General features: G+C 42.1%; 1 protein-coding gene across 2 annotated transcripts in view; it reads right to left on the bottom strand.

Moving 5' to 3' along the window:
- JAZF1 (JAZF zinc finger 1) overlaps positions 1-21,267 on the bottom strand; it is a 379,461-nt gene that overhangs the window by 51,547 nt on the left and 306,647 nt on the right. For both annotated transcript variants that reach the window (XM_053608443.1, XM_053608442.1), the window contains one exon: positions 19,409-19,605. In XM_053608443.1, coding sequence (XP_053464418.1) covers positions 19,409-19,605 — 197 coding nt within the window. The remainder of the gene's footprint in view (positions 1-19,408; positions 19,606-21,267) is intronic.

Below are 21,267 nucleotides of genomic sequence, written 5' to 3'. Positions count from 1 at the left end.
TATGTCCATGAGCTCCAGCCAGCTCTGAGCCTCTTCCCACACCACAGAATTTACTGTGGTGTAGGAGCTGAGGCTGGCAAAATTCCCCAGGAGGGACGAGGAGAGGACAGAAGACTGATATACTCCTAGCAGAACATGAGGCTTTTTCTGAGGTTTTGGAAAATAAGTCTGAAAAGTTCCCCTTCAAAGTGGTATTGGTTCGGCACCCCTCACCCGGCTCTTGCCAACCCCTCAGGAACAAACCCAGAAGTGTGGAGGGAACTGTGATGTTATTCCTGGCCTTGACTGAATGGGAAGGAAGTGCCATAAATCTCTCAAGAAGGCCCAGGCTCATGGGATTTCCAGAACCAATCTGATTTATGAGTATCAGATCATTGACAAGACATCTGAGCCTCAGGTCCCTATGAAAAACGTTAATATATGGGATTGTTCTTGTCACTTAGGGAACTGCTATTCTTTCAAGGTCCCTACTTACAAGGGTAGACTTTGCGTCTTGGTTAAAACATCAAAGAACCACTGCCTGAATCAGGCCAGAAAACTTTTGCTCTAATTTCAGAAGGACTTGCCTGGGAAAACTGCTGGTGTTTTGCTGGGGCAGTGGTAAATGAGAAGGGTGGCTGGTATTGACAATGGCTCTGCTCTGGGTCACCTTGCCTGGCCTTGGCAAACATGAAACAGAGCAGCAGCTTACAAATGCTGCCCAGGGACCAGTGCTGGCCAGCAGCACAGGGGCACCTAGGAGCTGCGGGAAGGACCCAAGGCCAAGGTGCGACCCCAGGAATGCGACTCATTAGATAGGGGTCTAGGGAGCCATATTTCATAGATGTTCCCAGGTCTTTGGGAAAAGTTTGGGAACTACTGAAATACTGTATAATGTGACAGAGGTAGCTGGTGATTTAAGACCATGTCTCAGCTCTAAAAGAGTCCTTGGCTATATGCTGCCCCGAAAACCTGCTCTTCTCTCCCCTGCTCAGGAAATGACCAGCCACTCAGCTGCTCTAGCACAGAGCCTGGGAGCCGGTCCTCTCCATCCATCCAGCCTCATCCCATCCCCACCCTGTCCTCCGAGTGCCAGCACCTCAGCATTCTCCTCTACCTACTGCAGGCTGCAGGACGTCCCCCCTTTCTTATTGCTCCAACCCATCCCTACATTCATTCACCAGTCAGAATAAACTCTAAAAATGTAAAACAAACCATGATAGCCATTTCTTTTTTTGTTTTTGAGACAGAGTCTCACTATGTCACCCTGGATAGAGTGCCGTGATGTCACAGCTCACAGCAACCTCAAACTCTTTGGGCTTATGTGATTCTCTTGCCTCAGCCTCCTGAGTAGCTGGGACTATAGGTGCCCGCCACAATACCCGGCTATATTTTTGGTTATAGTTGTCATTGTTGTTTGGCAGCTCCAGGCTGCACGTGAACCCACCAGCTCCAGTGTATGTGGCTGGCACCCTAGCCCCTGAGCTACAGGCACCAAGCCGATATCGCCCTTTTTAAAACTCTCCACTGGCTTCCCATCATGCATATAAAAAAGTGCAAACTCTTATCACCTGGGAATTTTCCTCCCAGCTCACCAGTCTGAATCAGCCAGCCTCACACACCCTCCTTTTCCCCCTTCATTTAAGAAGTACTCATTTTTGGCTCAGTGCCTGTAGCTGAGTGAGTAGGGCATCACCCACTTACACTGAAGCTGGCAGGTTCAAGCCTGGGGCCTACTATACAATAATGACAGCTACAACCAAAAAATAGCCTGGCGTTGTGGTAGGCGCCTGTAGTCCCAGCTACTTAGGAGGCTGAGGCAAGAGAATCACTTTAGCCTCAGAGTTTGAGGTTGCTGTCAGCTGTGATGCCACAGCACTCTACCCAGGGTGACATAGTGAGACTGTCTCAAAAAAAAAAAAGATGTACTCATTTTAATACTGAGACTGGCTATTACTGCTTCCAGGGAAGTCTTCTGTGACTCCTCCCCACAAGGCTGTGTGAGGGTCTGTCCTGCCTACATGCCCAGACCCTATCAGAGAACCTGGCACCCGCCTGGCTCTTACCATCTGCATCCTCCCACTTAGCGAGTCTCTGGGGTTATGTTTTTATCTCAGTACACATGTTGGGAACATGGGGGGCACTCTGATGTTTGTTCAGTATATTAGCAAGAATACCTCTCCTTGATATGCCTGGAAAATAATTATCCCAGGAATACAGGATAAACTGAGAGCCTAGAAGAAAAGTCTCAGGAGCAAGGCAGCCCTGGGTTAGGAACCAGGCACCAAGGCTACTGGCAGTGTGACCCAGTGCAAGTTACTTAACTTACCTCTGGCCTGCATTTACATATAAAATAACATGCTCGAGTCAAGTGTCCAGCACATTCTGGCCATCTCTCCCAACATGGTAAATAACATTGGTATTCTTCTTCTGCTGGTGGGCTAACCCTCTAATGCCCTTTGCCCAGGGTGGGCGGGGGGGGGGGTGGAATGGAGAAGGGCCAGAGAATCTTTCTTCAATCTACTTCCATAAAGGTTATATTCAATACATCATAATTCCTGACCTGTTTTCCTCATTAAGTAATCTTGATTTTTAACATTTTTGAAAAGCCAACTCTGCTAGACTCTATGATGGCCCTCGGCATCTATCTCACAGCACCTCTCTCTCTTGGGAGAGAATCTACTGGGTCCCTGAGGGACACAGCCTCCCTCCATCCGTCTCCCTCCAGAACGCACATGTTTCTATTTTCCAGTCCCATTAACACTGCTGTCGTTACAATTGTCAGGGTTTTGCTAAGTACTTAAAGTGGAAAGAGGACTGGACTAGAATTTTGAATCCTTTAAATCTCTCTCTGGGTAAGTTTTGCAAGTCTAGTTTCTGAAAATGTCAAGTATTAAACTGCTTTAATCTCACTGATTAATAATTAGCTTTGGCAAGGAAGAAAGTAAAAAGCATGGCTAGATCTTTCTCAAAAATTACTTGTTAAAATAAACCAATCCCAGATAGCAGACTAGGTTTAAAATGCAAGGCAATGGTAAGGCTGTTTAGGTTCAAAAAAAGCAGAAATCTTGAGCTGGGTGCTTTTCCTTGGATGAGGGCGTCGAGTGGGAGAGTTTCCATCACTCTCTCTCGAGGTGTGCACTGGTGGGAAGGGAAGGTTTCCACAAAGAGTGCTCTATACTTCAGCACCCTCGAGGACTAGGGGGCAGGCTTTTCTATCGCTGCTTTGTAGCTTGGAAATCCCAGCTAGTGATGACTTTATGGGTTTGTATGGTCTAGACAAGAGGGTTACTCTTTGGTGAAATTGCTCCTTGGGGAGGTTACTGTGAAAATTCCCATACAGCTAATTACCATGCAAAGGACAAGCTACCGAGAGGGCGCTGGGCCTCGGCAGAGGCTGCGGCTGGAGGGCCAGCACTCCCAGCTTGATCCCCAACTATGTTTATTTTCTGCCCTGTCAAAACAAGAACAGGAAAGGGGAACAAGGGCATGAGCATGAAAATACAACTCAAGAGAATAAGGGAAACTGAAAAATGCAGCTGGCCCATAGCTCTGATGGAGAGGACCGAGCCTTCTCTGAGAAACATGGAAGACTGGACATTTTTCTGCCATATATTTCCTACATAGAACATTTCAGCTTTCCCAGCACCTTCAAATTTTTAGAAGGTAGTATGTAAAGACACCATGGTCTGAACTGAGTATGGGGCAAAATGCTCTCCCAAATGTCAACAGCTGTGGTGCTAACCCCCAGAGGCACTCACAACTATTTCCAGCTCAGGTTTTATGGGACCCACAGAGGTAGGCGGCTGTGTTTGCCTTTAATACTTGGAATAACTTTCACCTACCCCAGGACCAAGACCAGAGAAAACACCTGTTTTCCAAATGCCTTGGATTCTGTTCAGCTGACAAAAGGCCTCTGTGAAGTCGAGGCCTTGACCTCACAAGTCTCATGTCTAAATACAAGTTGAGTTCTGGCAGGAGAGCATCTTCTCCAAGAAGCCCTTAGAGGCTAGCCCCGCCTCACACCGCGGGTTTCCTTGCCATATGTGTCCTGAGATAATCTCACACTCACACAGACACAGCTTTCCCACCTGTCTGTTACTTCCCTTTCCCACCGAGCTCTCAGGGTGTTCACTCTTGCAGCCCCCACGCTGGACCCGCATGTTATGACCAAGCAGACAAAGGGGAATTTCTACCCCCAAAAAAGCCATAGAGAAAATAAGCACTTTCTTCCTCCTCTTTGTGCTTAGTCTCTAGTGAGGGACTTTGTATTCAATCTGGGGCTGGTGAATCTGGGGCTCTCCGGGCTCCTCAGGCCGGGAAGGAATCATACCACCATGGGCCGCTCCTGGGGCTCTCATGAGTGGGAAGCTGCAAGTGCGACACAGCCTGGTTATGGAAACATGCTGGCGGCAGGTGGGGTGTCCAGCCAGCAGGCTGCATGCTGATTATTTGAGGCCTGTTTTGCTTATCTGCGGTGTCAGCTATCGCAAAAATTAAGCACAGACCATTTTTTTGCTTATCAACTTTCATTAGTGTTTGGGTATTTAATATGTAGCCCAAGACATATTTTCTTTTTCCAATGTGCAGCACCCCACCAAAAGGTTGGACACCCTGAAGGCTAGATTGTGACTAGAGTGGGAAGCAGGAGGCGGGGACTTGGTACTGATTTTACCAAATTGAGCCACATGCTAGTTGAGCTTGACACTGACTGCACTTGTACAAAAGGATGAACTAGCTCACTTGTTGGCTTTCACATTTTCTGACCAAGATGCAGTGAAAAATACACAAGGGAAGTATGTCATGACTCAGAAAACGCACACACACACACACACACACACAAAACAGAATCAGTTCTGTTTCCGGGGACTATTGCTCTTTACTGTGAAGCACTATTTCCCCTGCTTCTTTTTTTTCTTTTTTTAAATTGCTGGTCATAACTTACAAATTAATTTCATGACTTACCAGTGATATGTGACTTCAGTGGAAAACAGTACCCAAGACAGGTTTCTGGTCTTAAAATTCCATACGTGTAAAGGACTGATGCTATTGTTTTTCCTTCTTGCTTTCTCTCATTGGGAGGAGTTTGGGGCACCACCGTACCTTGTAAATTCAGGAGTGTTAAAGAATAAAGCTCATTCTAAAAGCCACTGCATCACCTGCCATTCTCGCAACAATTCTCATCATCACTGAGGAGTCGGCAAAGAGTTGCCCTCTTTGACCATCATTTAAAAGAGAGCGACAGGTAGAAGGGGCCCTTTCACCATGTCACCAGAATTGCTGTCCTTTGCAGGAAACAAATACACGTGCATTTTGAGTTGTTTTCTTCATAACCATGATATTTTCATACTGACCTTGATCCCTTCAGGCCAAACTAGAGGATAAGGCAAATCTTTGAGTACCTGATTTGCCTGGTGTAAGTTTACCATTTCTTCATCTTAATAAGCATCATCTCTTTCCTGAGAGGCAAGGGACCACATTACCTGTTGTTTGACATTTAACTAGCATCAAGGGCACAGTTCAAGGATGTAGCCAAAGTAACTGGTGCACATAAGACTTCAGACCCGTGACTTCAGACTTCCTGACAGCATGCTCTGGTCACCTGAGCTGCCTTTTAAGTCACAGAGCTCTAGTGTGCCGGCATCATGAATAGAAAGGGAAGAGGACTTATTACAAGACTGGAGAGAACTGGGATGCAGAACCGATTCTGTTTAGTATCTCTGTGAATGAAAAGAATCAATGACAAACATTGAGCATCTACATAACAGTATGGTTCATCAGGTTAATGAATGCAGAACACTAAAAACCTCAGCAGACAACAGCCTGATGTCACTCTGAAGGAGCCACAAATTTCCATCTTCCAGAAGACAACAGCAAAATGTACTGCAAAGGGTGGCGCCTGTGGCTCAGTCGATAAGGCGCCGGCCCCATATACCAAGGGTGGCGGGTTCAAACCCGGCCCCGGCCGAACTGCAACCAAAAAATGGCCGGGCGTTGTGGCGGGCGCCTGTGGTCCCAGCTACTCGGGAGGCTGAGACAGGAGAATCGCTTAAGCCCAGGAGTTGGAGGTTGCTGTGAGCTGTGTGAGGCCACGGCACTCTACCGAGGGTGGTACAGTGAGACTCTGTCTCTACAAAAAAAAAAAATAAATAAATAAAAAAAAATGTACTGCAAAGAATCCATTCACTTATCAATCCTACCATCTTTCCAAAATTTACAATTCTATAATAGAAGTTACAAAGTAAACAGAAATTCTAGGAGGCCCTGAGATGCTGTTTTTAAGGGGTATGGCTACCAGGAAGATGAAGCTACTTTCAAGTTTATATATAGGATAATTCATTTTCCAGTTTACCTTGCCTGACAGAATTAAATCGACAATGTTGATCAGTGTGCCACATTTATAGCTTTAGTTAAAGGCCTCTCACATGGCAAAGGACAAACTTTTCAGTCTTGGCAAACCTTCTTCTTTGATGATGCCAGGAAATAGATCTTTGTTGGAAAGTAAAGAAATGGGGAAAAAAATCCTTTTTGGAATATTTATTACTTATTCATTTTAGGAAACAGGGCCCTGTATTTTATTTATAAATGTGTTAAATAGATTCTATTAAACTTTTAATTTACTATTTACTTATCAAGTGCCACGTATTAGATACCATAGGTATATTTATGTTTCTGTAATGCATATTATACAGTTATTCCAGAAACTGTTTCATTTTCCTTTGATTAAAACCCCCCAATTTTTATATTTGCTATTAGTTCATAATTTTAATTTTATGGTTTTCACTTCCAAAAGGGGCTTATTCATCTCCTTTGGAAATCCCCCTCCCTGCCTAGGCTGAGGTGCATTTCCCACAGGTGGTGGCTGCGGTCCATTGAGCCCTTCATAAGCAGCTCTGGGCCAGGTCTCCTTGGCAGCTCACTTGCAACCGAGTTGTGACACTTTAATTTATGCTTTTAAATATTAACTATTTGTCAAATTTTGTTAGTCTTAAGAAAATAATTTTCCTTTATGCAAAACATAGCATATTCTAAATTATATACACTGATATTACAGAAACCAAGTGACTTTAATTAAACACTTTTTCAAAGACTGTTTACTTTTTAACAGCAGTAAAATACTGTTCATAGCATCTAAGTGCCCTGCCAAAACTAACTTCATCAAGGTGAATTTTAGGGAGACTTTCAACACAATAATGCTCTAGAACTTGATGGAATGTTAGAAAGTATTTAAGGGGGTGGGAACCTGCTCAAGATATGGGTCATGTCCCACTGGCCACCTGACATCAGTCTTCCTAAGGGTTATTACTCTGAAGTTCAGCCCAGGGAACATGGGACACTTCTGTTTGGAGGCAGAGGGCCAAGGATGTGCCCCTAGAAATGTATATTGAGGGCATTTTTACTCCTGAATTTAAAAGTCTATATAAGGCCAGGCACGGTGGCTCAAGCCTGTAATCCTAGCACTCTGGGAGCCCAAGGCAGGTGGATTGCCTGAGCTCAGGAGTTTGAGAACAGCCTGAGCAAGAACAAGACCCCATCTCTAAAAACTAGCCAGGTACAGTGGTGGGAGCCTATAGTCTCAGCTAATCAGGAGGCTGAGGCAGGAGGATTGCTTGGGCCCAAGAGTTTGAGGTTGCTATGAGCTGTGACACCATGGCACTCTACTGAGGGCCACAAAGTGAGCCAATGTCTCAAAAAAAAAAAAAAAAAAAAAAAAACAACAAAAGTCTATGCAGTTGCTCACATGTCAAAAATTCTAACAAGAATTTTTTTTTTGTGTGTGGTTTTTGGCCGGGGCTGGGTTTGAACCTGCCACCTCCGGCATATGGGACCGGCGCCCTACTCCTTGAGCCACAGGCACCGCCCCTGACAAGAATTTTAACTACACACTTACACAGCTTGTCTTAGCCCATAATAGATCACGTGGAAAGGACAATTTCACTACTTGCCGGAACAGCAATCTGCTTTACTCTTATTTGAAAACTGAAAATGCACCCAGACTCAATCCCCAGAGAGACAGCTTAGCTGGCAGACAGCACAAGGAACGGGTTAGCTATTTGATTCAAAATTCTTCAGTTTCCTTCAGGGTGATTTATCCTTGGGCCCATAAACTATTTAAAAAGTTTTGGCTACCTTCAAAAAGGAAAAAAACTGAATAATTGGGGTATGGAGGTAGAAAAGACGGTGTATCACCCCATGAACCGACGCCAAGTTCATAAATAGTTGGCCCCCAACCAATGTTAGTTTCTCATGTTTGATTTTACCTGTGTAAAGTTTCCATACCAAATGAAGTCTAAGGTTGCTTGGATTATGAAAAACATTTATTTGGCTCAGTGTTGTGTAAAACAAGTCTTTCATCTGATAAGATCATCAACCCATCTTGTTAATGATGAATATAAATTAGCACCAGTACCCAGTTTTCTAAGGAGGAACCGTGTAACTTAAGTAGCAAGCACTACAAATACACAACCAGCAACCCTTTCATCCCTGGCTGCACGAAGGTTCTAGCAACCTAAGCTTCTCCCTTCCTGTCAAATACCACTTCATTTAGTGCATTTCCCAAAAGCCTGAACAAAGTCCTGGGACAGGAGCAGTGAGATTCTGTATATTAATTGACATTTTAGCAAACACAAACAAGCTGGTTGAAGCTTTCTTATTTTTCTGCAGGTTCTTTCTTTAACATGGCACTGGGTGTGCCTGCAGATCATTTTATTGTTAAAACTTGAGCCACATGGAAAAGACATTAAAATGAATTTGCTGCCATGATACTGAGAAAGATGAAAGAGCTTCTCTGATTTTAATATGCCATGTTTTAGACTGTCAGAGGGGCAGGGGGCAGGGAGAAGTCACTTTGAAATACACAGGTTTGTCTCTAGAACATGAATTTTTCAAGTGTTAAATCTTGAAGAAGGCATATGAGAGTCCTGAGCGTGCTTGTTTATTCATGTTTTCAGGAGAATCTACACCATTTTCCAGGCTTTAGCACTAATATTTCAGTTCTGGTTCTTGCTTCCAAAGGAAAATTACTGAGAAGTGTGTACTGATGGATGTTGGCAAATGAGTGCGCTCTGGACCTTGGCTTAAAAAGATGGCATTCTTTCCTAATAGCAGGGGGAGTGAGCAACACAGTCTCCATGTGTGCCCTTTAAAACAGCTTTACCTTGTGATCCTTCTTGATACTTTTTTGGCCAGTGCAGAGACCCCCGCTGTGACAATGAAAAGGCAGCTAGGATCTAGGGCCAAAGCCTCACCACCTCACAGTGTTTCCAGTATGGGGTGAGACACTGCTATGAAGGTCTTCAAGATTTTGAGTGGTAATTCTTAAGAGCAGATAAACTATTTTTACTGAGTTTGATTAAACAACATAGTTAATTAGTGGAATTCAGGTTTATGACTAAATGTAAGTGAAGTGTGGTACAGAATCACTTGAAAGAAAAATTATAAACAAAAGTATTGTTAAAATGGTAGACCTTATACTTTTATACTTTGAAATCTTGAATTGCACTGTATTCCAAGTTAAAGATTGGGTTGGGCGCGGTGGCTCATGCCTATAATCTTAGCATTCTGGGAGCCTGAGGCAGGTGGATTGCCTGAGCTCGTGAGTTTGAGACCAGCTTGAGCCGGAGCAAGATACCGTCTCTAAAAATAGCCAGGTGTTGTGGTGGGCACCTGTAGTCCTATCTACTCGGACAGCAGGAGGGACTGAGGCAAGAGGATCACTTGAGCCTGAGAGTTTGAGGTTGCTGTGGGTTATGATACCATGGCACTCTACCAATGGTGACAAAGTGAGACTCTGTCTCAAAAAAAAAAAAAAAAAAGTTAAATGATTGGCCAGGAACAGTGGCTCACCTATAATCCTAGCACTCTGGGAAACCGAGATGGGTAGATTGCTTGAACTCAGGAGTGTCAGACCAGCCTGAGCAAGAGCAAGACTCCCCCTCACCCCCATCTCTACTAAATAAATCAGTAAATAAATAGAAATAATTAGCCAGGGGGGCACCTGTAGTCCCAGTTACTCAGGAGGCTAAGGCAGGAGGATCTCTTCAATGCATTTTTTTTTGGTTGAGGTAAAATTATATGCAATGAAATAAACAGATCTCAAGTGTATAATTTGATGAGCTTGATACATGTATACATTTGTGTAACCAAGATCCCAATCAAGATGCAGAAAACATCCACCATTCTATGAAGTTCTCGTCTCCCCAACCTGGCTCCACTGAGTTGCCTACTGTCATCACAGATTGGCTTGCCTGCACTTGAACGTCATAGATAACCCTTTTCTGTTTGGTTTCCCTTGCTCAACTTAAAGTTTTTGAGATTCATCCATGCCTTTTGTGTATCAGTACTTTGCTTTATTTTCGTTGTTTTGAGACAGGGTCTTACTCTGTCGCCTAGGCTACAGTGCACTGTGTAACTATAGTGTACCATAGCTCATTGCAACCTCAGATTCCTGGGCTCAATCAAGAGATCCTCCTGCCTCAGCCTCCCCAGTAGCTGAAGACAGGGCCTTGCTATGTTGCCCAGGCTGCTCTTACAGGCATGAGCTACCAGGCCCAGTTCTCAATTTCTTCATAGTGTTCACTTTTTTTTTTCTAAGACATAGTCTCACTTTGTCTCCCTTGGTACAGTGCTGTGGAATCATAGTCCACAGGAACCTCAAACTCCTGTGCTCAAAAGTGATCTTCCTGCCTTAGCCTCCCAAGAAGTTGGGACTATAGGTGCCTACTACAACGCCCAACTATTTTTTCTATTTTAAGTAGAGACCGAGTGTTACGCTTGCTCAGGATACTCTAGCCTAGGCAACAGAGTGAGACTGTGTCTCAAAAAAAAAAAAAAAACAACAAAGCTCGGTGCCTGTAGCCCAGTGGCTAGGACTCCGGCCACACACACCAGGGCTGGCAGGTTTGAACCTGGCCTGGGCTTGCCAAATAACAATAACATGTACACCCAAAAAAAAGCCATGCATTGTGGCGGACACCTGTAGTCCCAGCTACTTGGAGGCTAAGGCAAGAGAATTGCTTAAGCCCAAGAGTTTGAGGTTGCTGTGAGCTGTGATGCCACCACACTCTATCAAGGGCAACATAATGAGACACTGTCTCAAAAAAAAAAAAAGACATTTTATGGGAGTGGAAATATAGCTTATGACCTTACCAAAACAACACAAGGAATAACACTGTGTGTATGTCCATCTTGTCTTACTAATCCCAGCCGATAGTGAATACGATATATATACACAGGGGCTGTCTGTCCTACATGTGCACAACCTGCTTCTATTGAGGATATAAGTTCTAACCCAAATGGCCTACGTTCTATGCCCCGCAGCCCCGACCCTGGCACAGTGCCTATGACAAAATAGATGCTGATTATATTACGTCAAACAAACAGATCCCGATGCTGTGGAAGACAGCGTTTACTCTCACTTGGGAAACATCTGAACTTGGGCAAGATGTTTAAGTGAGCCTCAATTTCTTTCTCTTTGAAGTAGGGTTAATAATATTTGCCCTGTGTCCCACTGAGTATTAACAAGGACAAGATTAGATGATGAATGTGTATGTTTTTGTAAACTGTCAAGTGCTATAAAGACATAATCTATTATTATTACAAATTACCATTGGTTAGTTTTCATCAAATCAAGAAAAAGTTTTGTTTGGGAAGCTTTCTTCTAGGTGGTATAGTTGTAGAAAAACAAATGAAACACTATTTCCTTGATGCCATCCTCACCCCACCAATATTTTTAGCAGCATGAGAAAATTAAAAGTAAGAAGCCACAGGAGACGCTGGGGAAGCAAAATTAGCCCTAAGATTCGACCATGATATTCAGGCAGCAGAATAAAAGTTCTACTAGTCAATTGGAAGATGAAAAACAAGGATTAGAACAAAGTGTATATATAAAAAAACAAGCACACAAAACACAGGCCAGGATAATGACCCTGACAATAACACAGGCCAGATAACAGAGCAACATCTCCTCCTTCTCCACTATAAAATAGAGCGTTTATATGAAAAAAGAAATAGAAATCAAGACCATTTTCTTAATAGGAATGTTTCTTACACATTTTCCAGACATTCAACTCTTTAGCACAGAATCTGTTAAAGAAAAAAACAAAAAACGAATTACAAAAAAACCCCCACAGCTTCAGGAATTCATAAAGTATATCATAAAATTTGGTCAGGCTGAAATATTTCACTATTTTTCCCCCCTAAGATCCCACCTTTAAACAGAGTAAGATTTCTTTTCTGAGGCTCTTCCCTCCATTTTGTTCTCTTCTTTTGAGTGGAGGTCGGGGGAGGACTGATAGGTTAGAATTTATTTTGGTTGCTTTTTTTTCCCTGAGATTTTCTGTCCTTATTAAGTGTATTTTATATTGTTTTCTAAAAATAAAGGCACAGGGGAAGGGTTCACTTCCGCTCCATTTAGACGGAACTTTTAAATACCAAACAAAATTCTTTCAGTTCTGTAAATTTGCATTACAGAGTAATTTCCAGCCTGAGGGAAAAATTAACACTTTACTTTTGAAAATGATTTGCTATGTATTGGTAATTTCTAAAATGTTCAAAATATTTATAATTTGAAGAATTTATCATACAAGCTATAAAGAAATATTAAGAGTCTAGTATAAGGCAGGAGTCACAGGAATATGAAGTAATTAATATAAAAACTTAACTTTTACATTAATAGTCTAAATAAGAAAACAAAAAATGATTTAATTTTCTTGAGTGCCTTTCTCTGGCTTGATATGTAAACATTTCCCCCCAAAGTGGGCCAAATATATACACAAACATTTTCCAGGAGAGACTATGCAATGCTATTAGAACCAGAAATCCAGCCAACTCTTTCTGTGGCTTTTGCATTAAGACTCAGGTGAGAGTCTTTTTAGCCCCTTTGCATGCGTATCTGCAGCCCCTGCACACAGACACCCTGGTAACTTCTCCAATGTGGAAATACGGTAACCTAACCTAGAAAACACATAGATATTACATCTAGATGGGTCATGTTTTAAAATGGTTTCTCAGCTTGGGCGGCAGGTTAGAATTCCCTATGCAAGAGCTGTTAAAAACTGCTACTGCCGACTTCTTGAGTAATATCTCCATAACACAGGTAACATGGGATCACATCAAGCTGAAAAGCTTTTACATAGCAAAGGAAACAATTAACAAGTGAAGAGACAACTCACAGAATGGGAGAAAATATTTACAAATATCTGTCTGACAAAGGATTAATAACTGCAATATATAATGAGCTCCAACAACTCCATAAGGAAAAAAAATCAAGTCATCTGATTTAAAAAATGGGTAAAGGATCTGAAGAGACATTTCTCAGAAGACGTACAGATGACCAACAGGTAAATGAAAAAGTACTCAACATCATTAGTCATCAGAGAAACACACATCAAAACTACAATGAGGTATCACTTTATTCCAGTTAAAATGGCTTTCATCAAAACCACAGACAATAACGACTGCTGTCAGGGGTGTGGAGAAGGGGAACCCTCAGACACTGCTGGTGAGAATGTAAACGACCACAACCACCATGGAGAATAGGGTGGCAGCTCCTCAGAAAACTGAAATACAGCCTGTGACCTGGCAATCCCACTACTGGGTATATATCCAAAGGAGGGGAATTCAGTATATGGAAGAGATATTTGCGCTCCCACGTTGAATGCAGCACCATTCAAAACAGCCAAGATACAGAGTCAACATAAGCGCCCATCATGGATGAATGAATAAAGAAATCATCCTTCATATACATACAGTATGTGTAGCCACAAAAAAGAAACCCTGCCATTTGCAACAACATAGATGGAACTAGAGAAAATTGTAGTACATAAAAAAAAAGCCAAGCACAGAAAGGTAAGTCCCCCATGTTCTCACTCATACATGAGGGCTTAATATTAAAAACAATCAGTCCCGGCTCAGTGCCCGTAGCACAGTGGTTATGGCACCAGCCACATGCACCAAGGCTGACAGGTTGGAACTCAGCCTGGGCCAGCTAAACAACAGTGCCAACTACAACCAAAACAAAACAAAACAAAATATCTGGGTGATGTGGCAGGCATCTATAGTCCCAGCTACTTGGAAGGCTAAGGCAAGAAAATAGTTTAAGCCCAAGAATTTGAGGTTGCTGTTAGCCATGACACCATAGCACTCTACCAAGGGTGACATAGTGAGACACTGTCTCAAAAAAACCCCAAACCAATGGGTCTCACAAAGACAGAGAGTAGAGTTATGGTTATCAGAGGCTAGACAGAGTAGCAAGAAGAGGCAGATAAAGTGTGGATAGTTAATGCAGGCAAAAGTATAGTTGATAGAATAATATTTGATAGCACACAAAGTGACTACATCAGTAACAAGTTAGAGTATATTTTAAAATAACTAAAAAGGTGGAATTGGAATATTCCTAATACAAAGAAAAGTTAAATATCTGAGGTGATGGATTCCCAATTACCTGATTTGATTAATTGTATGCCTTGTATGCCTATTCCAAAACATCACATTGTATGCTACAAAGACATATAACTAATATTAATCATAATAATTAAAATTAAAAAAAAAAACAACACACCCCAAACCCTGCCAATGCCCAAGCTCTATCTAGCAATTGAATCAGAATTTGGAGAGGGGTATGGATACCAGGCAGAGGTAGTTTAAAAAATCTTACTATTGGGCGGCGCCTGAGGCTCAGTCGGTAAGGCGCAGGCCCCATATACCGAAGGTGGCGGGTTCAAACCCGGCCCCGGCCAAACTGCAACCAAAAAATAGCCGGGCGTTGTGGCGGGCGCCTGTAGTCCCAGCTATTGGGGAGGCTGAGGCAAGAGAATCGCTTAAGCCCAGGAGTTGGAGGTTGCTGTGAGCTGTGTGAGGCCACGGCACTCTACCGAGGGCCATAAAGTGAGACTCTGTCTCTACAAAAAAAAAAAATCTTACTATTTAGGGTGGGTGCAGTAGCTCACATCTATAACCCTAGCATTCTGGGAGGCAGGAGGATTGCCTAAGCTCAGGAGTTTGAAAACAGCCTGAGCAAAGTGAGACCCTGTCTTTACTAAAAAGGAAATAATTAGCTGGGAGTTGTGGCGAGTTCCTATAGTCCCAGGTACTCCAGAGGCTAAGGCAAGAGGATCGCTTGAGCCTAGGAATTTGAGGTTGTTGTCTCTGAAAGAAAGGGGGGGGGGGAGGGAGGGTAGGGGGGAAGGGCAGGAAGGAAGGAATCAACATTTAGCCTGACTTTCAACGGGCAAATATGAATGGGAGGGAGAAAGAAATTATTTTCTTAACTAAGCAATACATACCAACAACCAAGGCAACTTGGCTTCTAATGATGGGTACAAATGTTAACCTAGGTTCTTCCTATAGGATACCCCTATAGGGTTTCCCTCTAAAAGGTCAATTAAATTAATTTGATGGGAATAAAATCCACTAAATTCTTCTTACTGGTTAGTAATTCTCTATCTTCTGATTATTATGTACTAAGCTATTTTAATTATAAAGTAATATATGTACATTTTAGAAAATTGGAAAAAAGACAATAATATTCATTTTCATATCATTTTAAGGTAACCATGATTAACTTTGTGGGAGTAAAAAATAAAACTGAGATCATTTTGCACACAGTTTTATAACCTGATTTTTTTTACTTAACAATATAATGTGTAAACTTTCCCATGATACTACGTAGTTAACTATGACATTGTTCTGAGTGGCAACAAAGCAATCTATTACTTAAAATGGTCATTATTTATTTACTGATGACTGAGTTTTGTTTTAGGCTTATTCACAGACATAATTTGAACCATGATCAACTGAACTACAAACTAAGATTAATCTGATAAAAACTGAAAGGATAAAACAATGTTATAATAGTAGAGTAGGGAAGGGAGAAGTCCTGATATGTAGCATTTGCTAATTTCTTGGGTTTAAATATTTCTACCAAGTCCAATTTCGAGATAACAGTTCCATGAACTGGCTGTCTGGGGTCAGCTTCTCCCTTAGAGAAAACTGTGGCTAATCTAAACTGGTAGGTCCTTCAGTTCTGCCATGCTGTCTGAATGTCATAAAACTGAGAGTTACCATGAATAAAGGTGAACCATGGTTCCGGGGACTTACTGTTTTGTATTTTCAGTTTTTTTTCCCCAGGGTTCCCCAAGCCCCATAGTAATGTTCTCCCTTTTTTACTTCAAAGCAAAGGAATGAGGTGATGAAACAAAGAAGAAAAGGAAATAAGAAAGGGTTTGGGGCAGTTTCCATTGCTTTTCCCAGCAAGGCTCCTTACTGAAAATTTCCATTGCCCTCTTAGTAGCCCCAAACCACAGAGACTGGAGGAAGCTTGGGCCTGTATTTTCAGTTTTGAGGTGTTAACAATAATTGTGCAGCAGGATGGCAGAAGGTCTAATAAGCGTTTTTAAGGCTGGGTGCAGTGGCTCATGCCTGTAATCCTAGCACGTTGGAAGGCCAAGGCAGGTGGACTGCTTGAGCTCAGGAGTTCAAGACCAGCCTGAGTAAGAGTGAGACCCTGTCTCTACTAAAAATAGAAAAACTAGCCAGGAGTTGTGGCAGGTGCCTATAGTCCCAGGTACTGGGGAGGCTGAGACAAGGGATCACTCAAACCTAGGAGTTTGAGGATGCTGTGAGCTGTGACTCCACAGATTCTACATAGGGCAACGGAGTAAGACTCTCTCTCTCAAAAAAAAAAAAAAAAAAGAGTCTTTAAAAAGGTTATTAATAATAATTAATGTAGAGAAAGTATGGATGGATACACTAGAAAGACCACTTTCCCAAATACTGAAGAAATACTTGAAACTTAGGGTGAAACTGAGTACTGCAAAGAAAATATATCTTAAAGAATATTTTATAAATGAAGTTCCTACAAGATGACTATTACTTCTGACCAGGAATGCACCTTGAATATGGAACTTGGAAGAATGAATTAGGAGGGAGAAATGTGGAATTTTATAACCTGGCAATGAAAGTGACTGAAACCACATTAGTCAGGCAAAATGAGCTAATCTCTCTAACTACAGGTAAAATAACATTCCAAACGTTGAAAAATGTACACAATCAAAATTATAAGGGGTAGGGGGTTTAAGAAACCATTTCCCCTGCTAATTTTTGATGTTTACACGAAACGTTCTTCAAGCAACAAATAATTTACCAATGATCTTGACAGATCGAAAATGATACATCTTTACCACAACATATATTAATTCTCTCAGTGGGAAATTGCTAAAATAAGTAAGGTGACAGAAAGATTTCTTTATGTCTGAACGAAAGGAAATGATTCCATTTCTTCCAAACATTCTTATGTGAAAAATAATAAACTCTCACTTTCAAATGGTCTTTATTTTCACGGGGTCCTAAGACACCTGCTACTAATTGGGGCAGTCATAGTTATCTGGTGTTGGACATGAGTCAGTCTCTATTACCTCAGGTATAAAACATACCCTGTTGGAGACTGCCCTCATAATTTATATTATATATGAATATAAATATTAGAGAAATACCCAGAAAGAGGATCTCAGAATTATACCACACGTTCTTTCATTCCTTAGATTTACAACATAAATGTGACACAAAGATCCTGGAAAGTTAATCTTCACAAAATAAAATATAAGGACACATGGCAGTCTATCTGAGGGAATGCACGAATGCCCAACACAAATGTCCAATTCATCTTCTGGAATAATGACGCTGACTCTGTTCCAGAAGCACCTAGTTGAAAACCACAGACCACAGAGATGAATATTTACTGAATGCTGTGTCACATACATAGCATTTGACTATTACGTAAATCTATAAAATGGGTATTAGTGACTTGCTCAAGGAAACACTATTTGTAAAGGAAGAAGTTCAAGTAGGAACTATGGCCCACCTGCCTCCCGCATCTGTCCCGTCTTCAAAATGCTCTATCGTTGACAGTCCTGAGATTCCCCAAAGAAAAAGAGAGCTTTAATCAGAGGAACTAAACTTGGAAAACTTACTAAATCCTTCCCTTGGAGAATAACAACATTTATTAAAGCCGTGCTTTAAAGAAATCTGCTTAACTTTTTCCCAATCTTATTAGGGAGTCCTTCTGCCCCAACTAATGTTTCATGAAATGAATATTCTGAAACGTGCTTTGAGAAGTACCACTATAGTCGCCTTGTGCGATAGCAATGGATGAAGGAGAAATACATAAACTGTAAGAGGAAAACAGCCCTGTCCTCCACACACCGGGCCACGCGGCCTGCTTTCAGTACCAGAGCCTGCCCTGCCTGTCCCTGCCACGAAGCCTTTGCAAAATGTTCCCCCTAGACATTGTTCCCCCTTGTCCTCTTTACTTACTGGACTCTGTTACCTTCTAAGGGAAATCTTTTCTGGGTCACAAAAGCAAGCAAACCTTCTCCCCGCTGCTCTCATATAATGGAGCTCTTTTATACAGCATTCATCCTGATTATGGTGTTATATTTATCTCTGCATTTATTTGATAAATGACTATGTATACTCCTACTGGGGGAAGGGAAATATATTCCCTGGTTTTCAGACAGGAAAAAAAAAAGAGAAACATTTCCAGCCTCTTCTACCATCTGTCCTCACTCCTGCCATGGAGGGGCAGTGAGACCAGGTCTTGCTCTTAGTCAGGCTGGTCTTGAACTCCTGAACTCCAAGGAATCCACCTGCTTTGGCCTCCCAGAGTGCTAGGATTACAGGTATGAGCCACTGTTCCTGGCACTTAAGACCGTATCTTTAAAAGGAAAGAATGCCTCTTTGAGGGGAGGAGCCAGGAGGACTGGAGGGATAGAAGTCTGCACGTGTGCCAGGGAGCCTGGGTGAGAGAGAGGAAGCAGATGGGAAAGGTGGGTTGGAAGAAATAAAACGGATCATTTGACTGATGATTAGGTGGGTGCAGAGAAGCGAAAAGGCTAAAGTTAAGGGCAAGTTTCTATCACCTGCAGACAGGTATATGAGACAATGACTCCCCTTTATTCTCAAGGCATTGTAAAAAAAAGTCATCTTAGGAAAAAATTGTATCTAAATTTACCCAATACGATTGCTTCATAACTTGTTTTCTCCAAAACTATGCAATTATTTTAACTGTTGTAGAAGAAAAGAGAAAATGTTGACAATGTATTTAGTTGTAAACCAGGAGATAAAATTATGTATTTATATAAAGGCCATTTTGAAAATACATTGTGTATATGTGTATGCACGGGAAAAATATTGACCAAAAAACCCTACAAAACCATTATCACATACATATTAATGGCAATCTATAAGTATTTCTTCAAAAATAAATAGATGAATGAATTCAGACACTCCACAAAGACCAGTAAATGGTCAAAGAAGTGATGGGCGTGAGACATCATCATCAGTCTCCGACCCCGTCCTGCCCCCAGCATGTCACACGCAGGCCCACATTCTCTCTCCACCACCACCAATGTGGCAGGGCCAGGGCACTCACCTGTTGGAGTACTGCTGCGGAATGAAGAGGAGGGGGTGATGGGTGGGGTCACAGGAGGAGTAAGGCTGCCACTGCTGTGGCGTGGTGGAGTGGACACATTCCCTCGAGACACTGAGCTAGACAGGGTCAGCGAGAGCTTTGGCTGAATTTTCTTCTTTAAGGACTCCTGCTCTCGGCGGGCAGCATCTGTCATGAATCTGAAACAACAATGGAAGGTAAGTGACCTGGGCCATTTGTAGAACATGAGGACTTAAGACAGTTAACCTGAGTTTGACAGATGCTTGACCCTGGAAAAGGAACTTGGTCACAGGTCAGTCCCAATCACAAAAACTCACAATATCTTGCCTTGTTGTATGTAATGAAAAGGTCTTCTAGCTTGTGACTTCTAAGGTGGGTTTCCCCAAGGAAATCCTTCTTGCCAAGAAACTTATAGCTGTACCCACTGTGATGCTTTAAGTTAAAAGATTTCCTCTGTTTCTTTCCATTCCTACAAAGCCCACCCCTCCTCAAAGTTCCCGAACTGCTCCTAAGTAGACAGTACTTCCCTTACCACTTAACTGCAATGTTAAGGCCTCATAAAAACTCTTATTCTAATTTTTTTATTACTCCAGATTCTCATATTGTTTAGGTTTTAACATTTTCTTTTCTTTTTTTTTGTAGAGACAGAGTCTCACTGTACCGCCCTCCGGTAGAGTGCCGTGGCGTCACACGGCTCACAGCAACCTCTAACTCTTGGGTTTCCGTGATTCTCTTGCCTCAGCCTCCCGAGTAGCTGGGACTACAGGCGCCCGCCACACGCCCAGCTATTTTTTTGTTGCAGTTTGGCCGGGGCTGGGTTTGAACCCGCCACCCTCGGCATATGGGGCCTGCGCCCTACTCACCGAGCCACAGGCGACACCCTAGATTTTAACATTTTCTTTGTTGATTCATGTCCTGCCTCCCTCGCCATGACGGCAAGGACTCTAGTCCCTACAACTGTTGCTAGCACACTGCCAAGCCCACCTCAGTAAACATGGACAGATAACAACATAAATCTGCCCATGCAGACTCAAGAAGAGGGAAAAAGAGATCACCATTGAAGATCTGTTTATATTCTGATTTTATTATTCATAAAAAGAAAGGCGACTTTTCCTGATAATTTCACTTTGCAAACTTCAAAGTTATTCTTCTAACACTTCTCTTCTGTTACTAATATTCAAACTTTGTTCTTTTCTCACTGTATAATCTAACATTTCATAAATTCATGTAATATGAGACTTAAAACAATCTATGAAATGGTATCTCTTACCTAAATAGCATATGTCTTTTCATATTAGTGGCAGGCACTTTGTTGGCTGTGTTTTTGAAAATCACAAGGAAAAGCTCAGTGAACAGGGTGCATGAAAGCGTTTAGGTAATAAAGTGAACACTTGTGCCCGCTGCCAAGGTTAAGGGACAGAACATTATTACCACACCCCTCAGGCATTCTCTCTACCCACCCCCCCCAATCAATTGTTTTTGAGTATTTCACTGCAATTCAACATAAACTCGTTCCGTATTTACCCATTTCACATTCTGCCTAAAATATTCCTTCGTATTTTTCTTCACTATATAATGAAGTTTTGGAAGTCAACAGATAGTTCTAATAACTGCTAAGCTTAGAGGTGATTAAACACTCAATGAAACAACAGTAATATTGTTATGGTGTCTTAAAACTTCTACTTTTATACTTGGAACACGGATGGCACATTTCTTGAATGGCTCCTGCAGTATAATCCAGATATATAAACTGGTTTTTATATGCTGAATTGAACTGCAATAAAGCTACATGCTTTGTTTTGAGCTCCTAGGTTCTGTGCTACAAGATGATGATGATTTAA

The sequence above is a fragment of the Nycticebus coucang genome, chromosome 11 (genome assembly GCF_027406575.1).
Source record: "Nycticebus coucang isolate mNycCou1 chromosome 11, mNycCou1.pri, whole genome shotgun sequence".
In the NCBI taxonomy this organism is placed as follows: domain Eukaryota; kingdom Metazoa; phylum Chordata; class Mammalia; order Primates; family Lorisidae; genus Nycticebus; species Nycticebus coucang.
The sequence above is the reverse complement of the archived record's forward strand: the minus strand, read 5'-3'. Positions and strand labels throughout refer to the sequence as shown.